General features: G+C 46.7%; 1 protein-coding gene across 1 annotated transcript; it reads right to left on the minus strand.

Annotated features, from left to right (window-relative positions):
* Positions 1–15,025: 15,025 nt before the first annotated feature.
* Positions 15,026–16,026, minus strand: LOC113937529 (chloride intracellular channel protein 1-like). Its single transcript, XM_035728876.1, has one exon. It carries the CDS (start codon positions 15,902–15,904, stop codon positions 15,272–15,274), a length of 633 nt encoding a protein of 210 aa, XP_035584769.1. The 5' UTR covers positions 15,905–16,026; the 3' UTR covers positions 15,026–15,271.
* Positions 16,027–24,494: the final 8,468 nt, after the last annotated feature.

Genomic DNA, 24,494 nt, shown 5'->3' on the forward strand with positions numbered 1-24,494 from the left:
CACCCCCCTTGCCACAGTCTCCCCTCCTTCTGTTCCCATCAGTTCTTATCCTTCCTGGCGCCCCTGAGGGAGGCAGGAGGGCCCTACCTCAGTCACCATGTCAGCTAGCAGCAAAGTTTGGTGATCCCTCCATCCCCCTGACCATCCTTCCTCTGGAGGCTGGCTGAGCCCTCCTGATGTCTAAATGGCCAGAAAAGAGTCCCTGAGTGCTAGTGAGCCAGGCCCTAAACAAAGTGTGAGAGACCCAGGCTTCAGCATCCTCACCACCACCACATTTACTGCTACAATGGACCATTTCTGCCTCCAACCTACCCTGAACCCATGCATGCACACCTCTCCACCTCCACTGCTTCACCCTGGTCTCCTCTCTCGCCTGGACCACTTCACTAGCCTCCCAGGGCATCCCCTTGATTCCACTCGGGCCTCCCCTTAGTTCCATTCTCTGCACAGAGGCAGAGAGGCTTTTATTTTTTTATTTTTTAAAGATTGTATTTATTTATTTGGCAGAGAGAGACACAGAGGGAGAGGGAACACAAGCAGGGGGAGGGGGAGAAGGAGAAGCGGGGCTCGATCCCAGGACCCCAGGATCATGACCTGAGCCGAAGGCAGACGCTTAACGACTGAGCCACCCAGGGGCCCCGGCAGAGAGGCTTTTAAAAACATAGAACATGTCAGGCCCCCATCGAAAACCTCCTCAATGGCCCTCTGTTGCACGTAGAGTAAAATACCAACTCCTCATCATGGCGCAAGAGACCCTGCCCGTCTCTCCAGCCTCACCCTGAGTGACTACCCCCCCCCCCCCGCCACCCGCCCTGATCCCACAACTGCCCTGGCTTCCCTTCAGTCCCTCAGAGCTCCAGCATCCTCAGCCTCCAAGGTCAGGAGCCAGTGCAGTCTCAACCCCTGCCCACAGCTCAGGGCCGCACAGCCGCAGCCAGCACAGGTGAGTCTGGTGGCGGGCACAGTCATGAGCTCTGGCCTGGAGCAAAGACGGCCCCCTCCTAGGACTGGGCTCTAGGCCTCTGGACCTCATCTAGTCCAACCTCTCCTTTTCCAGCTGAGGAGACAGAGGCCCAAGCAGGGGCAGGCGTGTCCAGCAGCTGAAATGAGTTTATGGAAGAACCGGCCCAGAAGGCTTGTGTCTTCACTCTCGGGCCCGAGGCCTGAGGCTCCTTTGCCCGCCCCAGGCCGCCAGGTCACAGACCACTGATGGCAGCGCAGGAGCAGAGAGGAGCCGGGGCTATAGTTTGTACAACATTTGGGAGACCAAATTCCAGTCTGACGGCCTCCCTCCGGGACCCGGATGCAATGGACCTCTGATTTAGACAGATGAACATTTCTTGATGCTTCCCATAGGCTGGATGCTCCAGCAAATGCTGGGGACTTGCCAGGGCTTACCATTCTTTGACTATGTAGGGCTCTAGGGGCCCTGGGTTTGAATCACACACTAGGAGACCCTCAGCCTCCTAGAGACGGAGTGGCCCCAGGCAAGCCTCGGGGCTCCTGAGATCTGGCTGGTGGAGGGGCAGGAAGGCCTTCCTATGGTTCAGGGCGCCCCGGGGGCAGCAAGAACTGGGAAATAAGGGTTTGGGCTGTTTCCAGAAGGCTCCTGGACTGGGGAGGGAGGTTGGGGCTAGGGAGGTACTAACAAGGGAGGGGCGGTGCCTGAGGGGGGAGGACATCAGACCAGGAGGTAGGGCCGACAGAAACATCTCTGAGCTATAGTCAGGCTCAAGCAGCAAGAGAGACAGCACTGCAATTTAAACAGCCAACGAAACTGTTCTGGCCACTTCTGCCTTCCAAGGGGGTAGCGTACTTTCATATCAAGGGATGATGGATCTTCACACGCCTGTGGAGACTGGTAGGGGAAGGAGTTAAGATGAATAATTGGATTGTGTTAGAGGAAAAAGTAATTTCAGAGCTTGTCCTTAATGTTTTCTGGGCAGGCAGAGACTGGCCCAGAGGCAGTCTGGGGCGGTGGGTGGGGAAGAGCTGCTCCAGAGGGAGCTGTGTGAAGGGAGGGAGGGAAAGAGGAAGGAAGGGGGGAGAGAGAGCCCTGGAAACAGGTGGAGGTTGGGCCTCAAGGAGATGAGATGGGGGGGCGGGGGGGGGCGGTAGGATGTGGCCAAGAGGCTATCTGATATTTAACTTCAAGGTGTTTGCTGCGCTAAGAGACAGTGCAGCTCTACCAGTTACATGTAGGGGACTTGTGTTACATATGCCCCCATGCGAGGGCTACTGTTGGGAAATCAAGAAAAAGGATCTGTATTTTGCATTTGTCTTGACACAAGTCAGAGAGAAGAAAACAGCCTTGGAAAGGAGGGGGGCAGTGGGGAAGAGGAGGGAGAGAAAGGAAGAGAGGAGGGAGGAAAGAAGGAAAAAAGGAAGGGAATTCAATAGAAACAGTCAAGGGGGGGGGTTGGGAACAAATCCCCAGAAGTATTGCAAAAAACCCTGGGTTTCCTTCTATGGTGTGTTGAGAGTTTGATCCATTTTCTCTTGGATATTAAAAGGCAAGGCGACTCCATATGGCCAAAGACTTGGGAACACCCAAAATAGTAGACATTGGGATTTTAATCTTGTGTGTAACTTACTAAGTGATCGGGAAGATGAAAGCAGGACACAGTGAGATTCAGAGCAGTTTACAAGGGGCACTTGAAGGGATTCATCACCTGGGCGTCTAAGCCTAGGACTGTTCTGTTGAAGGCAGGGCCTCAGCTCACTTTAACAGGGGGATTATACATCCTTGTAGGATCAGGAAGGAAGTGGGCTCATTATTCCCTTCTACAGACACACACACACACACACACACACACACACACACACACACACACACACACACACACACATCCTCAGATTATGATAAGGACAGGTCTGGCCCGAGCGTCTTCCTGCCCCTTCCTCTTGCTGTTCCTTAAAGCCATTTCTAAATTATGGATTGACTCATTAACAGCCAGTTAAGATGACTGAACGGTTTCATCTATATTTCAGGGCAGCCTGAGATCCTGTTGGCCATAAACGAGGACACATTCTTTTCTACTTTCCCTCCCACTTAGAATCTGAAGTTGCTTGAGGTGCTGGCCTCTGAGAACTCCCCATGACAGAGCCAAGGTGCTTCATTCTTTATAGAAATGTAGATACCTCAAGTCATATATTGCTGTCACCAGGATCCCCCCCAATAACCCTCCCAGCACCTAATCCACAGGTATCAACCTTCTATCTTGATTACTTCAGAGAAGAGTTCATTATGTACTTTATTAGAATACAACCCTTACAAAGAAGGTCCCCCAGGGACTCTAACGTGGACATCTCCCTCCAGAGGATGATGACCACGGTGGGAGGGATCCAGGAACCATCTCAAATTGTGAAATGAATTAGGAATATTGAGTCTAAGGAAGAGCAAATCAGGAGAACACACAACTGTTAGTAAGAACTCTCACTTCTAAGTGAGAGAAATATAACAAATTAGATTAAGCAGAAAAAAAGTTATTGGCTTCTGTAAAAGAAAGGATTGATTGGGATCCAGTAGCTCAACAATGTCCTTGGGGTTTCCTCTGCCTCTCTCTCTCTCCCCTAACTGCCGATTTCTACTTGGCATTGCCCATGGCTGGATCCTGTGCCTCACACTAAAGCCTGAGGGCTTGTTCTCACACCATCTCTGGAGGGCTCGGTCTCATACAAACTCTGAGGGCTCAGTCTCATACCATCTGTCAGTTATTTTCTGTTCACATGGTGGGAAACCTCTTGGCCACCAGGAGACCTAGATTCACATTCTGTCAGTTTAGAGACCCCACCAGAAAGAGATGGTCTTTCTAACAGCTGTCAGAAAAGTCTTAGGTATGATTCACTAACCCAAACTTGAGTCATAGGCCCCTGCCTGAACCAGTACCTGTGGCCAGGAGGTCAGTTACTCCTGTGGGGTCTGGCCTGGGTCACAGGCACATTCCCTGTTTTTGAGAAGATCAAAGTCAGCTCTACGCAAATCACATGGTATGGCTACACCACAGAAAAGAGGGATTCTGTTACCACAGGAGGATTTAAGAGGTGCTCCATTTTAGAAGATGTCCACTACAATGGTCTACAAATTTATAAGATACTCTGAAGTTTTTTCCTTTCTATATATTGTAAGTTTGTTCCTATTACCATCTTGCTTGATATCCTTCAATGGCTCCCTGGGGCCTACAAGACAAAGTCCAGTTCCTTGGAATGGTTTACAAAGCCCTCTGTGCTCTGACCCTGGCGCTGCTTAGCTTCACTGCCTACCGCTCTCTGCCTTGCTCTGTCCCTGGGCATCCCTGCACCCAGATCCAGGCAGGCCTTTGTTCCTCACCCAAAGCATGGGCAGGATCTCTCCTAATTCTGTATGCCACAGCCAAGGTAAGTTAACAACATTGCATGAAATCTTAGGCAGAATGGGAAGGGAAGTACATACTAGAGAGTATCCTCTAACTGTTCTTAGAAGTGGCTCTGCTGAGAGCCCACAGCCCCTAGCTAACTTCAAAGTCCTTTATAAGCCCAATTCCCATCTCACCTGTTAACTGCCTCCATGTGGCCAGTGATAAATCACCCACCACCAGGTATATCCCAATTATTCCTCTTCCTTGGAGTCCAGATCTAAGTGATGCCCCCACCCAGCTCCTGGAAGTAGTTGTTTTTTTTTTCCCCCTCTCACTCAAATCTAAGCTCTGCCTTCCAAGTCTTCTTGTTCCTGCTCCAGAGTTTGCCTTTTCCATGCATTACTCACAATAGGGATATCAAAACAAAATACCTGTCAAGACATCTCCCCAAAACTGGCATGGTCAGGTTTAAATAGAAGTCTTGTGGGACAACCGACTCCCAGGTCCAGACTGGGCTGTGCTAGGCCCAATGTGGGTCATTTGCACAGTTGTTTTCTCCAGTCTAAGCTGAAGAAAGAGCAGTTTTCTCCCACATTCTTCTCCATCCCCAGCCCCTTATCTTGTGCAAACAACTGATCCCAGAGTAACACACATCACTTTGCAAGAACACACCAATTTCAGGGGTAGGGTAGTCTGATTCTAAATTAGGAGATGGTGGTGCTCTAAATAAAACAATGCTCAGAGGCAAAATTTCACAAATTCATTCAACGTGTATTACTAAAGGATATTAACATTTCAAACTAGAAATATCCTTTAAGGGCCCATCAGTGTTCTTCCATACTCACCAAGAATGATAGGCAGGTCCTTGCTTTATCATAAATAGCATAGCTAAAAGGGCCAACTCAAGTAGTACAGGCTAAAACAAAAGAACATCTTCCATAAAGCAAATTTTAGTTTATCCTAAAAAGTACACAGCTTATAATCCTAAAATGGCATTTTTCCCAGTTTAACAATACCCAACTTATTATAAATTCATTAAAAAGTAATTTTATAATTTTAGGACAAAAGACAATTAGGAAAGAAATTGGCTGAAGGCTAATTTCAAAGTTTTATCATGGGAAACCTTTTGACACATTCTATCAAAACCAAAAACTAATCTGATATGAGAATTTCCCAAACCTACTCCAAACAGCAAAATATTATATAATTGTTTAAAATGTTATTTTAAAACATAGCTAAGCTAAAAAAAAAAAAAAAAGGAAAGGAAAGAAAGAAAGGAAGAAAGAAAGAGAAAAGAGAAAATTTCTAAGCACCAGAAATGAAATAGAAACCTATAACCCCTAGAGGGTCAGAAGAGATAAACCCCAAAAAGAATAGGAGGTAGCCATAGTGAAATTATCCCATAAGAGACCTTAATAACTCAGAACATGTACAGGACTCTTGTGAAAAATAACCTCTGTTGAAGATGAGCTTATAAACAAAAATTATAAAATATATGGAGAAGTCCAACGCCAAGATGGACATTCCACTGACCCAACAAATGAAATAATTCACATCAGAGAAATTAGAGACTAAAAAGTTATCTGAAAAGGGCCTTTAGTTTAATTAAGTTTAAAGAGATAAAGAAAGGGTAGAGTAGAAATTACCAAATAAGGACAAGAGGATTTGCAATCTCTGACTATAATTTTGAGTTTGTCTATTTCTCTTTGCAGTTCTATGTGTTTTGTGTCATTATTTTGAAACTTCTTCTTAACATGAACATACATTTAGAATTGCTATGTCCTCTTGATGAATTGATCCCTTTATCATTATGAAATGACCTTCTTTATTCTTGGAAATATTCTTTGCTCTGAAATCTGCTTTGTATGATATCAATATAGCTTTCTCTCTTTTAAAGATTTATTTATTTATTTTAGAAAGAGAGAGAGAGAGAATGCAGGGGTGTGGGGGGCAGAGGGAGAAGGAGAGAGAGAATCTCAAGCAGACTTCCTGCTGAGGGCAGAGCCTGATGTGGGACTCGATCTCACCACCCTGAGATCATGACCTGAACCAAAATCAAGAGTCAGATGCTGAACTAACTGAGCCACCCAGGCAGCCCAATATAGCTTTCTTTTGATTCGTATTAGCATGGTATATCTTTGTCCAACCTTTCACTTTTTAACCTACTTATGACTATATTTAAAGTGGATTTCTTATAAGCAGTATATAATTGGAGCATGCCTTTAAAAAAATCCAATCTCATAATCCATGCCTTTTAATTGTGATGTTTAGAACATTTGTATTTAATGAGATTGTGGATATGGTTGAGTTTAAATCCACCATTTTACTATTTGTGTTCTATGTGTCTCATCTGTTCCTTCCTCTCTATTTCCTCTTTTTTGAGTTACTTAATATGTTTTAAGATTCCATTTTATCTATTCATTAGGATATCATGTGAAACTTATCTTATCATAGGTCTACTTTCTTTTTAACTCCAGTATAGTGTTCCAGAGTGTGGCTGTACCATAGCTTATTTACTTATGGATAGAAATTTAAATATTTTTTCAATTTTTAAATAATACCCCAAAATACTGCAATTTTATATCTATATGCATACCTCTTTGTACCTCTATGTTTCTGTAGGATCAAGTCTCAGAAGTGAAACTTCTAGGTCAAAGGATATGTACTTTATATGTTGATAGAATCTGCCAAATTGTCCTCAACAAAAGTTGTATCAATTTGTTCCATCAACAAACAGCAATTCCCTACATCCTTGCCAACCTTAGATAGAATCAGTCTTCTTTTATCATTTTTTCATCATTCTATTGGGGGAGATTATTTGTTATTATTGTTTTTAATTTGCATGTCTCTGGTTTTGGGTGTTATTACAAATATTGACATATATTTATTGGCCATTTGTACTTTTGTGAATTTTCTACTGTTATGGGATGAATTGTGTCCCCCACCTCCAAAAAATTCATATGTTGAAGTCCCAACTCCCAGCAGTTCTGATGTGACTATATTTGGAGACTGGGCCTTTAAAGAAGTGATTAAGGTAAAATAAGGTCATGTGGTGGGCCCTAATCCACTGTGACTATGTCCTTATAAGAAGAGGAGATCAGGACGCAGACCTATGCATGCATAGTAGAAAGACCATGTGAGGACACAGTGAGAAAGTAGCCATCTGCAAGCCAAGGACAGAGGTCTCAGAAGAAACCAAACCTTCTATGTCCTTGTTCTTGGACTGCTAGCCTCTAGAACTGTAAGAAAATTAATTTCTGTTGTTTAAACCACCCAATCTATGATATTTTGTTATGGCAGCCCTAGCAAACTAATACACCTGTTCATATATATAGCTCATTATTCTCCTGGATTTTTTATCTTTTTCTTACTGCTTTACAGGAATTCTTTATATATTACCAATAATAACCTTTTGTCTAGGGTGGCCATATAATTTATCACTTAAACCAAGACACCTAGAGAATGACAAATACGAAACCAGCTAGGATACCAGGACAACGAGTATAAACCAGAACTGTACTGAGAAAACTAGAGTATATGTCTGTTATACTTGCTGCCAGTTTTTTCTCCAAGTATATTAATTACTTGTAAAACTTTCAATAGACTTTATTTTTAGAACAGTTTTAGGTTTACAGAAAAATTGAGCAAAAACTATGAAGAGTTCCCATATACCTCCTCCCCACATCACAATATTCCCTTCCTCCCTCCCCACCTGTTCATGCACAATTTTTCCTATTATTAATATCTTACATTAGTATGGTACATTTGTTACAATGGATAAACCAAAACTGCTATGTTATTATTAACTAAAGTCCATAGTTTACATTAGGGTTTGCCCTCTGTGCTCTACACTATATGGATTTTGACACATACATGTATCATGTATTCACCATTACAATATCATTCAGTATTACCACCCTAAAAACGTCCTGCGCTCCATCTCTTCATCCCTCCCTGCCTCCCTCAGAAGCCCTGGTATTTTTACTGTCTCTATCACTTAGCCCTTTCCAGAATGTCATATAGTTGAAATCATACAATATGTAGCCCTTCAAACTGGTTTCTTTAACTTAGCAATATGTATTTAAGGTTCTTTTATGTCTTTTCATGGTTTGCTAGCTCCTTTTTTATTGCTGAGTAATATTCTATTGTATGGATGTACCATTAATTGTTTATCCATTCAGCTATTGAGAATATCATGGTTACTTCCAACTATTGGCAGTTATGAACAAAGCTGCTATAAACATTTGTGTGCAAGGTTTTGTGTAGCAAAGTTTTCAGCTCATTTAGGTAAATACCTAAGAGTGCAATTGTTGGGTTGTATGGTAAGTTTATGTTTAGCTTTGCAAGAAACCACCAAACTGTCTTCCAAAGTGGTGTATCATTTGCATTCCCACCAGTAATAAATGAGTGTTCCTGTTTCCCCACATCTTATCAGCATTTGGTGTTGTCAGTGTTTTGGATTTTAGCCATTCTAATAGATGTGTAGTAGTATCTTATTGTTGTTTTAATTTGCAGTTCTCTAATGACATATGATGTTGAACATCTTTTCATATGCTTATTTGCCATCTGTTTGTTGTCTTTGTTGAGATGTCTGTTCAGATCTTTTGCTAGTTTTTTAATTGGGTTGGTTTTCTTCTTATTGATGAGTTTGAAGAGTTTGTCATATATTTTGGATACAAATCTCTTATGAGATATGTCTTTTGCAAAGATTTCTCCCAGCCTGTGTCTTACATTTTTATTCTTTTAATGGTGTCCGTCACAGAGCAGAATTTTTTAATTTTAATGAAGTCTAACTTAGCAATTTTTTCATTCACAGATTGATTTTGAATCTAAAAAATCATTGCCAAATCCAAGGTCACCTAGATTTTCACCGATGCTATCTTCTACAAATTTTAAATTTTTGTAATTTACATTTAGGTCTATGATCCATTTTGAGTTAATTTTTGTGAAGAGTGAGGTCTGTGTCTAGATTGTTTTTGCATGTGTATGTCCAATTGTTCTAGCACTATTTGTTGAAAAGACTGTCCTTTCTCCATTGTATTGCTCTTGCTCCTTTGTTGAAGATTATTTGACTATATTTGTATGGGCCTATATGTAGGCTCTTTATTCTATTTCATTGATCTATTTGTTCTTTCACCAATGTCTTGATCACTGTAACTTTACAATAAGTCTTGAAATCAGGTAATATCAGTCCTTCAACTTTGTTCTTCTTCAATATTGTTGTAGCTATTCTGGGTCTTTTGCCTTTCCATATGAACTTTAGAATCTGTTTGTCAATATCCACAAAATAATGTGCTGGGATTTTTGGTTGGGATTGCATTGAATCTTTGGCTCAAGTTGGGAAGAACTGACATCTTAACAATTATTGAGTCTTCCTATCCATGAACATGTATTTTTTCATTTGTTTATATCTTCTTTGATTTCTTTTATCAGAGTCTTGTAGTTTTCTTCATATTTGTTAGATTTATACATAAGATTCTTTCTTTCTTTCTTTCTTTCTTTCTTTCTTTCTTTCTTTCTTTCTTTCTTTCTTCTTTCTTTCTTTCTTTCTTTCTTTCTTTCTTTCTTTCTTTCTTTCTTTCTTTCTTCTTTCATGCTAATGTAAGTGATGTTGTATTTTTAACGTCAAATTCTAATTATTCATTGCTGGTATATAGGAAAACAATTGACTTTAGTATATTAACCTTGTATCCTGCAACCTCGCTATAGGCACTTATTAGTTCCAGGAGTTTTTTGTTGATTCTTCTATATAGGCAACCATGTTATCTGCAAATAAAAACCATTTTATTTCTTCCTTCCCATTTTTTATATCTTTTCTTTCTTTCTCTTTCTTTCTTTCTTTCTTTCTTTCTTTCTTTCTTTCTTTCTTTCTTCTTCTTCTTTTTTTTTTTTCTTTTGCATTAGCTAGCCCTTTCAGAACAAGTTAAATAGGACTGGGGAGAGGAGACATTCTTGTTCTTAGTCTTAGAGGAAAAACATCTAGTTTCTCACCATTAAGAATGTTAGTGTTAATTACTTTTTTAAAACATAAAAATAAATATAAATTAATTTAAAATGTGCCTCTATATGTTTTAGATTTTGTGTTTTGCTTAAAAAGCAAATTTAAAATAACAAAATAATAATATTTTCTGTAGTGTTCTAGATTGCAGGCAGACAATCAACAGTAAAATACATGTCAATAGCCTGTTCCTGATAGATTACACAGCATTCCAGGCTCAAGAAGATTCTTGAGATTATTAAAAAGGCCTTCCCTATTCCAAGGTTATAGAAATATATTCCTATATTTTCTTGTAATACAATTGTATTTCTTGTAATACAACATGATTTTGTTCTTTACCTGCACCTCTTTAATTCATCTAAAATTTATTTTGCATATGGTGTGAGGTAGGGGTCTATGGTAGATAAATACTATACATTGGCTGGATCAAAATTCATATCAACCCCTTCTGGTGTGTCTTACTGTATTACAGGGACTCCCTTGAAGTTATAATTCCAGATGTAATGTATATTCTCCCAGTTAAATGCCTTTGGGATCTGCAACAGCTCTTAGTCAATGACTGAGCATAGAGAGGAAATAGGGCATGGCTATTTCTTCCCCACATAGAGGGACTCCTCTATGGGCAATCTTTTTGGCGAACAAGATTTTTCTCAAGGCTACATCACAGTCTGAGCCTTTTTCTACCCAGTCTTCCTTCCTCTCCCTTTCCTTTCACAGATGTCAGGCATATACCACAGTCTGAAGGCTTTGCTTGCTACTCTTGCTCCCTCTCCCCTTCTTCTTTCACAGGCATTATCCCAGCAAATCTCCTGCCCTCTAACTCTATCTTGGTGTCTGCTTCGTAGAAGACCTAGGCAGGTAGAACACACATGAAGCTTTGAGTTATATAAGAAAAAGGCAACACAGCTTCCATTCTACTAGCACAGATCCTAGCAATGGTGGTGTGGTTTTGGAACAGTATCCATGGCAAAAACTTCCTGCTATCTGGCAGCTTCCAGATTGTAGCAGTGACAGCATCTCTTTCAGTGGCTCAGTTCTGTGCAGTGGCTTTAGAAGTTATTCTGGTAAGTTCAACCTGAAATCTTTTTCTCCAACACTCCCTGCAATTCTGGCAGCTCTACATACCTTCCATAAGTTCCTTTCTGATTAAAAAAGTAGAATGAATTCTCTTTTCAGGAAGTAAAATCATCACCAATATAATATATAAATGTTTTACCAAGTGGATAATTTATTGTTCGAAAACCATTTTGGACAGTCAATTCTTTCCCCGTTTAAAATGCTCTTTTAGCATAAGATAGATTTCCATGGATTTCTTTCTTTGCTCTGTTCCATTGTTTGTGTTATCTGTTTTTACACCAATATCACTCTATATTGACCACTTTATAGTATTTACTATATAGTTTATATGTGAAAGAACAACTTCCTCCCCATTGTTCTTACTGTATAAAAATATGCCTGGCTATTCTTATGCATGTTTTCCCTTGGTGACTTATAAAATTAGCTTGTAAAGCTCCATTTTAAAAACTCTTATTAAGTTTTTATTGGTATTTCACTGAATTTATAGATTAATTTGGGGAAACTTACATTTCTACAATATTGGATCTTCACCAGTACCCATTTATATTAGGCACTGGCTAAATGGCTTGGGAGAGGGCCTGAAGCTGGAAGGCTAATGAACTTGGCCACCTATTGGTGTCTTAGAGAGAGTCAGAGAAGTTTTGCAAAATGGTGGTAATGCAAGCCAGACCACCTGGAGTTAAGAAGTGGTTTGATGACAATATATTGAAGTATAAATAACCATCTTACATATAAAAGGAAGAACTTTAGGCCATATCCCATGGCTGAGGAAGGGACTCTAGAGTCATGTAACCAAAAAAGTTTCTCAAATTCTAGGTATCATCAAGATGGGATTGAAGAAGAAACAACACTGAAGGCTCCAAAGAACTTGGAGTCAGAGGAGAATGAAGGAAAAGATCAGGTTATGGTTCCTTGAGGACCAAGGTAACTGAAAGAGGGCTTGGCAGATGCTATGGGAGAATGAAATGGGACTGGGAGGGGAGGACAGACTTTTGGAGAGTCAGGAAAAGAGGGACCAGCCTTGGAAGAGACTGGATGTGACCTGGAACAAGTTTTACAGAGTCACAGCATCCCTATGCAAGATTCACCTGCAACAGTGACCACAGATTAGTCCCGTGCCCATCATCTGGACAAAGATGCCCATTGACAAGGTTTCCTTCCTCAATCCTTCCTCTGCAGGAAGAAGCTTCAGTTCTCAATACCACTAGCTTGGGTATGTATGGTTACTGGTGACTCATTGCAAGTGGGGAATGAGGGTCCATGGAGAGTTATATCTCCTTCCCAGGGCCAGCTTCAAGCTCTGGCTGGTGACAGAGGAAGTGTCAGAGAAGGTAGGGAGCTATCCTGTCACCTGCTTAGAGCTCTCATACTGGAATGCTCTCCAGATGTCTTCTGGACTGAGCCAAGATCTCTGGAGACATTTGGGTCACCACAGCCACTGTTGACCTCCAGGCTGGATCTTTTTTTTCCCTACCTTTTTATAATAAAACATCTGGATAGCATTTCAGAGTTTATATTCATTACCTCATTTGATCGCCTCAAACCACTAAGAAATCTTAGTTTAAAGTGCAGCTATAATTACTGAGGGGGAAACTGAGGTTCAAAGAGATTTTTTTTTTTTACTTGCCAAAGGGCACAAAGCTACTCGACGATCAAGCTATTTCACTCAGTAAATGCTTCCTGAGGATCTACTGTGTGCCCAACACTCTGGAGACCCAGAGCTGAAAGACCTGTCCACACTCATCAGGAAGCTCCCAGGTTAGTGTGCAGATAGTCATGAATAGGTAGTTCTAAAGAAATATTATTGCTCCAGGGGCTTGGTACCAATTCAGAAGTTACACAGGAAGAAGCCCCCAGGATGGCTTGGGAGAGTCTTCAAAGACATAGAGGCAGCATTTTAGCTGAGACTTGAAGAATGACTAAGAATTTTCCAGAGAGAACAGTGGTATTCCAGGAAGCGAACAACGTGGGCAGAGGTACCCAACATGAAAGGACTCAGAGTGTTCACACAAACTATAAGTTGTTCTGGATCACTGAGTCACACAGTGGTGGGGGAAGCGGGGTGGCACAGGGACTGGGACTGACTCGGCTGAAGGGGCGTTCATCTGTTGGCCAACATGCATGCAAGGCACAATCCTAAGCTCGTACTAACTCATGAAATCTTTCTCTTGCTTTGGGGCTGGGGCCCTCTGAGCATAATTTACCCTCCAGAGCCCCTGTGGGATCAGGCTGGATGCCCTCTGTGGGACTTCATCTGCGCCCTAGCCTGGTTCCTCTGTCCTGCCCTGCTTCTCTCTCTGCTACCACTCTCCCTGGGAGTACTTCCCTAGCAAATGCGCATCCCAGGGACTGTTCCTGGGGAACCCACCCCAAACACCTGCTTTATTATTTTCAACCCACTTATGGCTACTTGGCACCATGCTACATTTTATTTGTTCACTGTCTGTCCCCTTCCAAGATAAGCTCCACGAGGGCAGGCACCTGGCCTATTTTATTCACTTGTGCCTTCCCGTATCTGGAATGGTGCCTGGCACATAGTAGGTATTTTGTGCCAAAAGATATCGTGCTGAATAAATGATCTCAATTAATTCTCACAAGGACCCTGTGAGGTAAAAATTATCAACCCATCTTACAAATGAAGAGACAGTCTCCAAGAAGTTTAATAACTTGGCTAAGTTGGGGTGCCTAGCTGGCTTCTAGAGCCAGCAAAGCATGAGACTCTCAGTCTCAGGGTCGTGAGGTTCAGCCCCACATTAGGCATGGAGCCTACTTTAAAAAAATAAATAAATAACTTGGCTAAGTTGACACACATAGTGCCTGGCACAGCCAGGGTCCCAAACTCCACTTGTGTGACTCCAAACCAAAGCTTAGGCTTTTAAACCCAAGCCCATGTTTGCAATTTCCAGAACACTCCAGTATGAAAGTCTACTGAAGCTGCTTCTTTTGCAGAGAAATATCCTTCTTACTCTTTACCCAACCCCCAACCGACTACAGCTATGCCCTGTGAGCCCCTCTGGTCCCTGGTGATATTCTGGCTCTTTCTCATGCTTGTTTCCTCTTTCTCTTCCATGAAATCCTTTAGGATAAGACTCTGTCTTACTCATCTTTGCTTCCCTAGCACCATGCTTGGAGCCTGATGGAAGACTAGCAGTCTGCGAATGTTTGTTAAATGGAAGAAAGGAAGGACTTGTCGGATTTGCTCATTTCTGTGGTGTAAATACTTTCTCCCATGGCCCATAGCAAGCTAACCACCGCCCGCCCCCCCAGGTTACTGAAATGCAGAATTGGGAAGAAATATGCACAGTTGGCTTTCAGGAGCCAGAATGGCTCCAGTGTCTCACTAAGTCCACTTTTTTTAGGAGAAAACTGAGATTCAGAAACTTGCCCAAATTCACACAATCAGTACTAGCAGGGGGTAGGATTGAAGCCCAGGCCTGATTGCCTGAAACCTCCATACCCCTGCCCCTCGCCACACAAATGCTCTCTGCTGAGGCTGAGGGGGGCTGTCGGTGCTCATGGAAGGTGTCAGAACTTAAAAATCAGAAGATGTAGGTTTGGAGCCTGGCTCTACCACTTTCTAGCTGGGAGACCTAGTGGCACCACTCAGCTTCTCTTTTTTTTTTTTTTCATTCTGTATTTTATTACTGAAATACATTGTCCTACCCGCACCACCCCACAATAAAAATCTTACCTAGATTCCCCATTTTTTCCCCTCAGCCCCCCAGCCAGCCCTGCACAAGTGCTCCAGGATTCTCTGCCCACTGGCCATTTTGGAGTGTGTCCCTTGGATAACCACGTGGAAACCAGTTGGTGCCTTTGTGGAGAAAATAGAGAGGGGAGACGGAGTCTCAGGAGGCACTTATTTGAGGGCCTTGGCCACTTGCTCGTAAGCCAGCTCGATCTCCTCATCATCTGGACAGGTGGAGGCAAACTCTTCCCGAGCATAGGCATTGCGCAAGTACCGAGGCACTCCGCGGAACCCCTCGGGGATGGAGAATCCCCTGTACTTCTTATAGACCACCTGTACTATGTGGAGCTTTGGCAACAGGTTGCAGTCAGCCAGAGTGAGCTCATTGCCATCCAGAAACTTCCTCTGAGACATGCCCTCGTCCTCAGCACTGGTCTCATCCACTTCTTCTGGGAGGGGGGATGTCAAATAAGTGTCTAAAACTTTCAGGGCTTTCAGGAGCCCCTTCTCCAGATTATCATTGAGTGCCGGGTTTGACTTCTTGATGTAAGCAGAAAATTTGGCAAATATGTCCAGCCCTGCCGTGTTGGATTCAGGGTTCAGAGCTGCCAGCTTGGGGTACCTGGGAGGGCACAGCACCGCCTCCAGAAACTCCTCAATCTTGTTGGTGTCTGTGTGCACTTCGGTGCCATACAGCAGGAACGGGAGCTGCCCCCCTGGGCACAGCTTCTGCACTGTCTCAGTCCGCCTCTTGGTGTCAACAGTGGTGACGTTGAAGGTGACTCCCTTGAGCCAGAGTACCATGAACAGTCTCTGGGAGAAGGGGCAGTTCCCAATCTTGGCCCCATCACTGCCAGCCTTCACGAACAATTCAACCTGAGGTTCTTCAGCCGTGGTTGCGACGGGGACCAGGAAGCGGCCGGCGCTGGGGGAACTGGGCCACTCAGCTTCTCTTAACCTAAGGCCTCATTCGGGGCGCCTGGGTGGCTCAGTCGTCAAGCATCTGCCTTCGGCTCAAGTCATGATCCCAGGGTCCTGGGATCGAGCCCCGCATCGGGCTCCCTGCGCCGCAGGAAGCCTGCTTCTCCCTCTCCCACTCCCCCTGCTGGTGTTCCCTCTCTCGCTGTGTCTCTCTCTGTCAAATAAATAAAATCTTAAAAAAAAAAAAACCCACAAAACTAAGGCCTCAGTCTCCTTATCTGTTAAATGGGAGTGAGTGAACAACATACATAGTTTCTCTGTGGTTTTAGTGAAGATGGCCGGCAGAACTTTGTGGCAGAAAAGCTCAGTCTTGAAGCAAAAGCAACACCCCACAGTGGGATGAGGGGGAGGAACTGCTTCCTCCTTGTTTGCTCCGAGGCCACTGCTTCCCCTTCTGGGGCTCCCATTCTGCCTCCTTTTTTGTGGGGGTCTGTCACCAAAGGCAGGTGGAAGCATCCTGGGGTGCCTGCTTCAGGCCTTCCACAGGCTCCGCCCCCCAACCTCCTAACTCCTAACATTCGAGTGCAGGCCCCTCCCTTTAGCCTCTCCCCAGGAGCTCAAGCCCAGCAAAAACCAGAACCCTTCCCAGAGCTGCTGGAATCCTGTGCCCCATAAATCAGGATGCATCCTGAGCTGCAGGACCAAAGGAGTACTCTGGAAAAGTGAGTGATGGCGATTGCCTCCAAACGCCATCCCGCACCCCACCGAGCTCAGACCCCATCCCCCAGATTAAGGCATCTTCCACCACCCCCCAGTAAGGATTTCTGGGCTCAACCCCCCCTGCCTTGACATCCAAGTAGCATGTTGTGGAAAGGGCCCTATGGCAGGGCTCAGGGCTCCTGGAAACCATTCCCTGCTCTGTGGCGTGACCAGGAGGGAATCCTGCAGCCCCTCAGAACCCGCACTCACCCAGCCCAGCTGACGTGGAAGGAGGGAAGCAGGTCTTTGTGGACCTTTGTAAGTGGGAGACATTGTGCTCTCTGGGGACCAGAGCTGTCCTCAAATCATGTGAATTCACACACACGAACACTCACACGCGTGCGGGTGTGCACACTCCCATCTATACCATCCTGAGCCTCTCCAAATTTCAGAGATGCACATTGTGATGTTGATTCCGGGCCTCAGAAGAAGCAAAAGTTATTTCCGGGTGACCTGAATCACCGAGGAGCATGTAGGGAAGCAGAGGAGGGAAAGCATGGGCTGGAAACGGAGAAAACAAGAAACAGGAGGAGGGGTTTTCTGAATGGAGTGGTTCCTGGAACTGACCTCAGGAGGGACAACAGCCCTGGAGTTCACTGCTGGCACCAGCAGCCGGGCCTCCCAGAGGGCAGGCGTGGCCTGGCGCCCAGGGGCCGGCATGGGTCTGAGAAAGGGATGGCTGTCTCTGAGTGACTGGGAGCTCAGAGAAAGAGCTTGAGGATGGAGGAAAGCTAGTCCATGACAAGGACTGGACACCCCTCCCCAGTGGGCTGGTACAAGCAACCAGCCAGAGGGAAATCACAGGGGCCAGGGTTGTCCTTGTCCGGGCTTGTATGCAGCGCCATCCGAGCACTTTCCTTTAAGTATGTGCCTGAGGGGTGGTGTGGGCAGAGGAGGCTGGGGACAGCAGAGTTCAGAAGCAGGGGTGGCCTGGGGTCGAGATTTGTCACATCTCCTGGGCACCAAAGGGACAGGTAAAAGGCACTGAGAGACATTCTGTGGGAACCTGAGCCAAGAAGGGGAGATTAGCATGGAGGGGAGAATCCAATAGGCCACATAGCACTAATCATGGGACCTTTCACATGGCATCACCCTGGTGAATTGACCATTCTCCCAGACCAGACCTTGTCAGGGTCTCAGAATGGATCCAGTCCATTGGGCTGACTTGCCAATCACATTCCCCAAAGTTGGGAATCTGCAGACCAGCCTTGGCCAACGTGTTCAACCCTAATGAGGGCTCTGAATACCCACAACCCCCACCCAGCCTGCCCCAGCCTGCCCTTGGAGCCCCTGGGCAGCTGAGGCTGTGAGTGTGGGATCTGGGCAAAGTCTGAGGGCCACTCCCTCCCAGCTGGTGAAGCCCAATCACGCTCTCAGCCCACATCAGAGCATGAGGCTTGGCCTCTAGAGCGTTCTAGATTCAGGGACTTTCCCCTGCATGGTGTTAAACAGACGTTGCCCCCTGGGACTCAGGGCTCCTCTTTGCCTCTCCCAGGTCCATCACCCCCACCTCCTCTGCCCCCAGGCTTGGAGTGGAGGGAGTCCATTTCAATCTACTCACCCCAAGCCTGCCTCCCAGCGATCACCCTCATAAATCTCGGTGGGTGCTGAAAGCTGGCAAAGTCATTGTCCTATAGCTGCAGACGACCATTGGCCGCCTTCCTCAGAGGGTGAGCCTAAGTCTCAGGGGAGTTTCTGAGAGTTGCCCCAGGGCCTGCTGATGAAAGGGGCCTTGGCCTCTCCCAAGGCAGATGTGGAACCCCTGAGACTGTGGGCCTCCACGCACGGGATGTGAAGGCTGGTGAGGAGGACCTGCTAGACCTCCCCGAGCACCCCCCACCCACAACATAGATGAGGATCTGAGAACCACAGCAGCAATGCAGCTACTCCCCGGTCCCAGAGATGGGTTCCGGGCCGCCCTGGGGCTGAACCTGAGCCTCATCTTTCTCCTGCAGCTCACCCTCCTGTTGCTGAGCCCCTGTTCCGTCATGGAAACAGGACACTCTCCTGAGCCTGTGGGGAGGACCCCGCATCTCTACCCACCTTCCCAGGAGGGGTGATGGTACGGGCCAGGGAGAACTCTGGCCAGGGCAGGAAAGTGCTGTCTAAACATGCAGTGGGGCCTGCATGTCCGGCTCGGCTGGCTGTCACCCGGGCCAGGTGGGCCTCTGACACACAGCAGGAATTTTCCATTTGTGCATCCTCTGGCTGGTTGGGATCCAAGGCATTTTTTAGCTTTTTTTTCCCCCAGTTGTCTCCCCTGCCCCCTGCAATGCATCCTGGGGGGCAGAGCATGGGTTCCTAAATTTTCAGGGAGGCTTCAGGGAGTCCCACCTTCTGCCACCTGAGAGCCACCTGTTAATACTAAAATATAGAATTCTAAAATGTAAGAGCCAGAAAAATGTTTTTTAAAAAATCTACACAGTGCTGTTGAAGTTCAGAGAGAAAGGTGGCATGCCCGAGTCCACGCCACAGGTGAGTGGCACAACCAAGAACAAACACAGGTCTGTCTGCCCCTAAACTGCTATATCTTCCACTGTGCCAGTTGCCCAAGGTTAAGAGCCAAGGTCACTGAGAGACACCATAAAGCCACATGAGGGAGTTCCAAAGATGAAGCAGGAGCTGAGCCACCCATATGGGGAAACTGCCAGATCACACCTGCCCTCGCTCCTCTTCCTGGCCTAGCAACAGTTCCAATAGCTCCTCTCAAAGGCAAGGCCAGTGGGTGGTGGTTGTACCCTTCAGGGGTCTATGACCCCCTCATCCTGCATCACAGAGGTGGGGATGTTTCCTGGGTTGGGGTGAGCTTGACCCTGTGTCCAGGGCAGTCATTAGGCAGTAATAAGGGCCATGGCCTGGTAAACATGTGTGAGATACAGATAGCACCCATGTATTGGAGCTTGAATCGTGTGGGATCTTTGTCAAACTGTGCAGGGTGCTGCAGTGGGCTGCCAGAGTCAGGACATTTGTCCCCAAGGCAAGGTCCCTGGAGGTTAGAGTAATACTTATGCCTGCAGGCCAGGTTCATAGCCAAGGGGAAAAGACTGACTTACAAGTTGAATGGCATTCTGCAGCCTCCTCCTTTGGACCCTGGGAATGTTCTCCAGAGTCCAACTAGCACCTCAGAGTGGGGGTCTTCACAAGGCAGGAACTCCGGAGCCCCCAGCCTTGTTCAGGGAGGTGGAGGTAGGGGACGTAATGGCAGAGAGACTTCTTTGCACATTAAACCATTTGGGCTAGGCAACCTCAACCTCCAAGATATTTCTAGAATGAGGTCCCCAGTGACCGGCCCAGCATTTCTCAGAGTAAGTTCTGTGAAATAAGAATCAAAGGGTGCTAGAGAAAAAAAATTTTCCATGGTCAATAAGGTTAAATCAATCATGGTTCCTCAAATGTATTACAGATTTCCCACGGATCTCCTGGAGCAGTGGTTCTCAGCCAGGGGCAAAGCCACCCCCCAGGGGACATTTGGCAAAGTATTCAGACATTTTTAGTTGTCACAACTGGAGGAGTGCTATTGGCATCTGATCAGTAGAGTCCTGGATGCTGCTAACCATCCTGCTGTGCACAGGACAGCCCCGCCACACAGAATCATCTGGTCCAAAATGTCAACAGTGCCGAGATGGAAAACTCGGGCCTGGAGCACTGCAGACTCCCAAGGGAAGTGTCCAGGGTCTGCAGTGAAGAGAACAGTTGTCATTCTTTGGGGTGCTCAGCATCTGCTCTCCCTTCCTGTGTATGAGGGTTTCCTCCATGGCAGTGGCTGCCTCCCAGGACAGAGGCTGAAAGTGGCCAGTTCACATTGTCCCACCTGTCCTGAGGCAGGGTGCAGGCACGGGACCTCACTCCACCACCAGGCTGCACCTCCCCAGGCTTTGAACCCCAAGCTTGTGACACAAAGCAGCAGAAACTCTGCGGAACCCATTGTGGAGAAAGGTGACACCATGGCGGTGACCGCCCACTCTTTCCAGAAGCTATCCTGATGGCGGTTCTAGGGGCAGTGCTCAGTGTGGGTGGAGCTGGCAGCACAAGCCAACATGTCTGTGCCCAGTGGCGGCCGCAGTGAGGACTTCCTGGGGCCAGTCCTACACTATGCCTTTGGTCATTGTTTCTGGCTGCTTTGCCTCTGACCTTGGTTTTCTGGCCTGACAGGAGATTCTGTGAGTTACCCAAGATCTTTAGAATAAACTCCTTTTAAGCTTCCGTTAGCAGAATTAGCTCCTGATGCTTGCAAACAAGAACTGACTGAGTGATGCTTGTTCCCCAAATTTATTTGAGCACAAGATTCTTTCTTTTGCAGAACATCTCAAGGAACCTTTGTGCCATGAGCCTACCTTGAAGAATACCGACCAAAAATGACAAAGAGGGGTTCCTCTAACCTCTGCTCCAGCCAGAACCAGACCGTGGCCCACCTGTACCCAAGGCCACTGGGGACCCTCAGCACCTCTCCCCCGGTCCTCACTGAGTCTGGGCTATAGCCCACAGCTGCGCTCCTCCCCAGTGCCCAGAATCACCACTATTGGCAGCAGCTCCAAGAGCAGAACATAATCAAGGTGTGAGAACGATCGGGCTTGTCAGGAGGTGGAAGGAACTGAAAGGTGGATGTGAAGCTTGATCTGGCTGATGATGTTGGCAGGTCAGAGAGAAGTTTAAAAAGAAACTTGAGGAGGGGCGCCCGGGTGGCTCAGTCGGTTAAGCATCTGCCTTCGGCTGGGGTCATGGTCCCGGGGTCCTGGGATCGAGCCCCGCATCGGGCTCCCTGCTCCGCGGGGAGCCTGCTTCTCCCTCTCCCACTCCCCCTGCTTGTGTTCTCTCTCTCTCTCTCTCAAATAAATAAATAAATAAAATCTTTAAAAACAAATAAAAGAAAAAGAAACTGGAGGGAAAAGGAGGAATCTGTAGGGACGGCCAGCTATTTACCCAGAGAAGAGTGAAGCTATTTTAGGGAATTCTATGCCCCGATTTCATGGAAGGTGCGGAGCCTGGTTTCAGGTGTGTTTAAAGAGAGCAATTTTAGATGCCACTCCTTCATGTACTCGAGAGTACATATTGAGCGCCAGACATTGGGCAGGTGCTGGGGAGACAGTGTTGAACCAAACAGACACACAGGCCTGTCCCTGCCCTCTTGGAGCTTACGGTTCAGTGGGGGAGGGAGGTAGACCTCCAATGCTGGAGGTGCAACTGTTCTTGTTGTTGGGATGGTGCTTCGCGATCAGGGAGGAGAGAGGAGCCAGAGGACCAGAGCAGGAGGACCTAACCTCTCTGGGCTCAAGGAGGACTTCCCTGGGGAAGCAGATGTGTGCCAGCCCGAGACAGGGGAGAGCCTGGGCAGAGGTAGGGTTCACGTGGGGGCAGAGACAGAGGAACATGGTAGGTTTGGGGACCTGAAAGAAGGATCCCAAAGCCCAGAGGGCCAGGGCAAGTGGACCTCGCTCGAAGCCAGGCGGGAGAGGTGGGGCGGGAGTGGATCCACAAGAGCCCTCAGGCCACAGTGAGGTCCAGGTCTTCATCCTGAAAGCCCTGAGAACCACTGGGGGATTTAGATTGGATCCATGTGACACAGGCTGCAGAGAACCTGAAACTAGAAAAAACAATGTGGCTTCTTCTGTGGGTGAGGCAGGTGAAGGGACCTCGGCCCTAGATGGGGCTGGGCATCCAGGTGAACTAAAAAGAGGGAGCAGAAGGGGGAAATGGGCTTTGAGAAGCACCGACCCCAGGCTGGGTGTTTTCCCGTGTGACTTTGCATTTACAGCAGAGCTGAAAGAATCATAAAAGCAGTCCTGGCCCTGCACAGATCCAGAATGCCCGCCTCCCCGTCCACTCCCTCCCAGTGCTTGCTGTCCAGGCCTGAAGGCAGTCAGAGAAGTTCTGGAAGACACCAGCAGGGCCCTTGAGAAGTGGGGGTAGGGGAGGGAGAGGGAAATAAGCAAGGGGGGCCAGCCCACAGCGCCTGAGCAAGCAGCTCTGGAGAGTGCGCTGGGAAGAAACCTTCCAAAACTGGCTGGTCCGACCACCCCCTTTACAGATGGGGAAATGGAGGTTCAAGGTTGGGGGGCAGAGCTGGAAATAAAGCTCAGGTCTTAGGCTCCTCTTCCAATGTTCTTTCTCCTGCCCCAGGTGTGAGGGGTGTGGTGGGGGGCCAGGACAAGGCCATCCCTCTCTCCATCCTGCCATAATCCAGGCTGGCCATGAGGTTGGTATGAATTAAGATGTTTATAGAAATGCAAAAAAAAAAAAACAAAAAACGCTTAAGAAAGAAGTTAATCTCTATATGGGGGTGTCCAGTTTCAGAAGGTTAATACCTTGATTTTTTTCTAAATCCCCTTTCTGTTTTTTCAAAGAGGATTTGGTATTCTCAGTCCCAGCTGGGAGCTTAAGAAAACAGAACAGTGTTTCTCTGCCTGCTCTCTTTCTTACAGCTCTGACCTCTCTTGCTGGACCTGGGGACAGGGACGTTGGATCCTAGCTTTGGTGCAAGCCAGTTCTGTGCCTCAGTTTCCCTCTGTCTACAGAGGAACGGAGCCTTCCCTTTCTGCATCCTTCTCTCAATTCTTGGGGAGCAAGTTGGTCCAGCCAGAAAGCAAAAAGGCTCAGCTACAGGAGCTGAGAAGTGGCACTCACAGTTAACGGAGTTCAGGGGACCTGGCCTGGCAGCTGAAGAGAACCACAGGCCCCAAGGAAGGCTCTGGAAGTGTGTGCAGAGAGAGGAGGAAGTTGCATAGACCGTAGCATGTTGTGGGGAATAACCCAGGATCCTACCTCCACCATTTACTGTCTGGTGGACCACGGAGCCATCCTTCCTCCTTGGAAAAATGGAGATGATAGTGAGACCATACAAACTGCATCTGTGCTCTTAAAACGGAGTTTGGGGGCAAACCAGAGAGCTATTTCTGGGGTCACCACTGGCGGGTGGACAGAGGCCTTGGTGTGGCCATTTGTATCCCCCCAGTCAAGCCCTTGGAGGTCAGCCACCTTTTGGAGTCCCAGCCCACCAGATACCCAAAGCTTCCCAGCCCAAAATTCCCAGGAGAAGACCCTCTTCTGAAGAATGCTGGGCCCCACAGGGCAGTGGGAGGTGAGCTGGAGCCCCACCCAGGGTTAATTGGATTCTCAACAAATTTGACTACAATAAGAAAGCACGTCCCAGCTTCTCCAGATTCCAAAGGTCAACACAACTACCTCTGCTCAAGTCTGGTGCCCTGGCCACTGCCTGGGGCCCCATCATCTCGGTGCTAGGCAGAGATTTTTCTTATTAGGAAACTCAGCAATGGGAGTCCAACTCAATCAAGACCAAGCACTGTCATCAGATGGCATGCCCGTGACCCTTCCCCACTCTCGGCCGTTTCCTCATCTCTTAAGTGACAGTTAAGACCAGATCACCTCCTTGCACCCACCACCCCACATACGCACACACATAAGTGTCCTTTGGTGCTTATTTCAAGAGTCTACATTTCCACTGAGTCTCTGCTGAGTGTCTGCCTGCCTCTAACCAGCTCAGTCTTTCCATGGCTCCCACCCCCACCAGTCAGACCCAGCAAGCCCCTGTCCTCAGCCAGGTCTCCTCAGCCCCACAGCTGGCTTCCTCCCTGGGCTATGCATCAGGGATGGTTTTCCCCAGCCCTTATCCAGGCAAGAGGGTAAGAGGGAAGGGAAGAAAGTACTTTCCACATGCCAGTCCCGACTTCAGGACTGGTGATCCTGTATCTCACCTAAT

Source organism: Zalophus californianus, chromosome 8, assembly GCF_009762305.2.
Source record: "Zalophus californianus isolate mZalCal1 chromosome 8, mZalCal1.pri.v2, whole genome shotgun sequence".
Lineage (NCBI taxonomy): Eukaryota > Metazoa > Chordata > Mammalia > Carnivora > Otariidae > Zalophus > Zalophus californianus.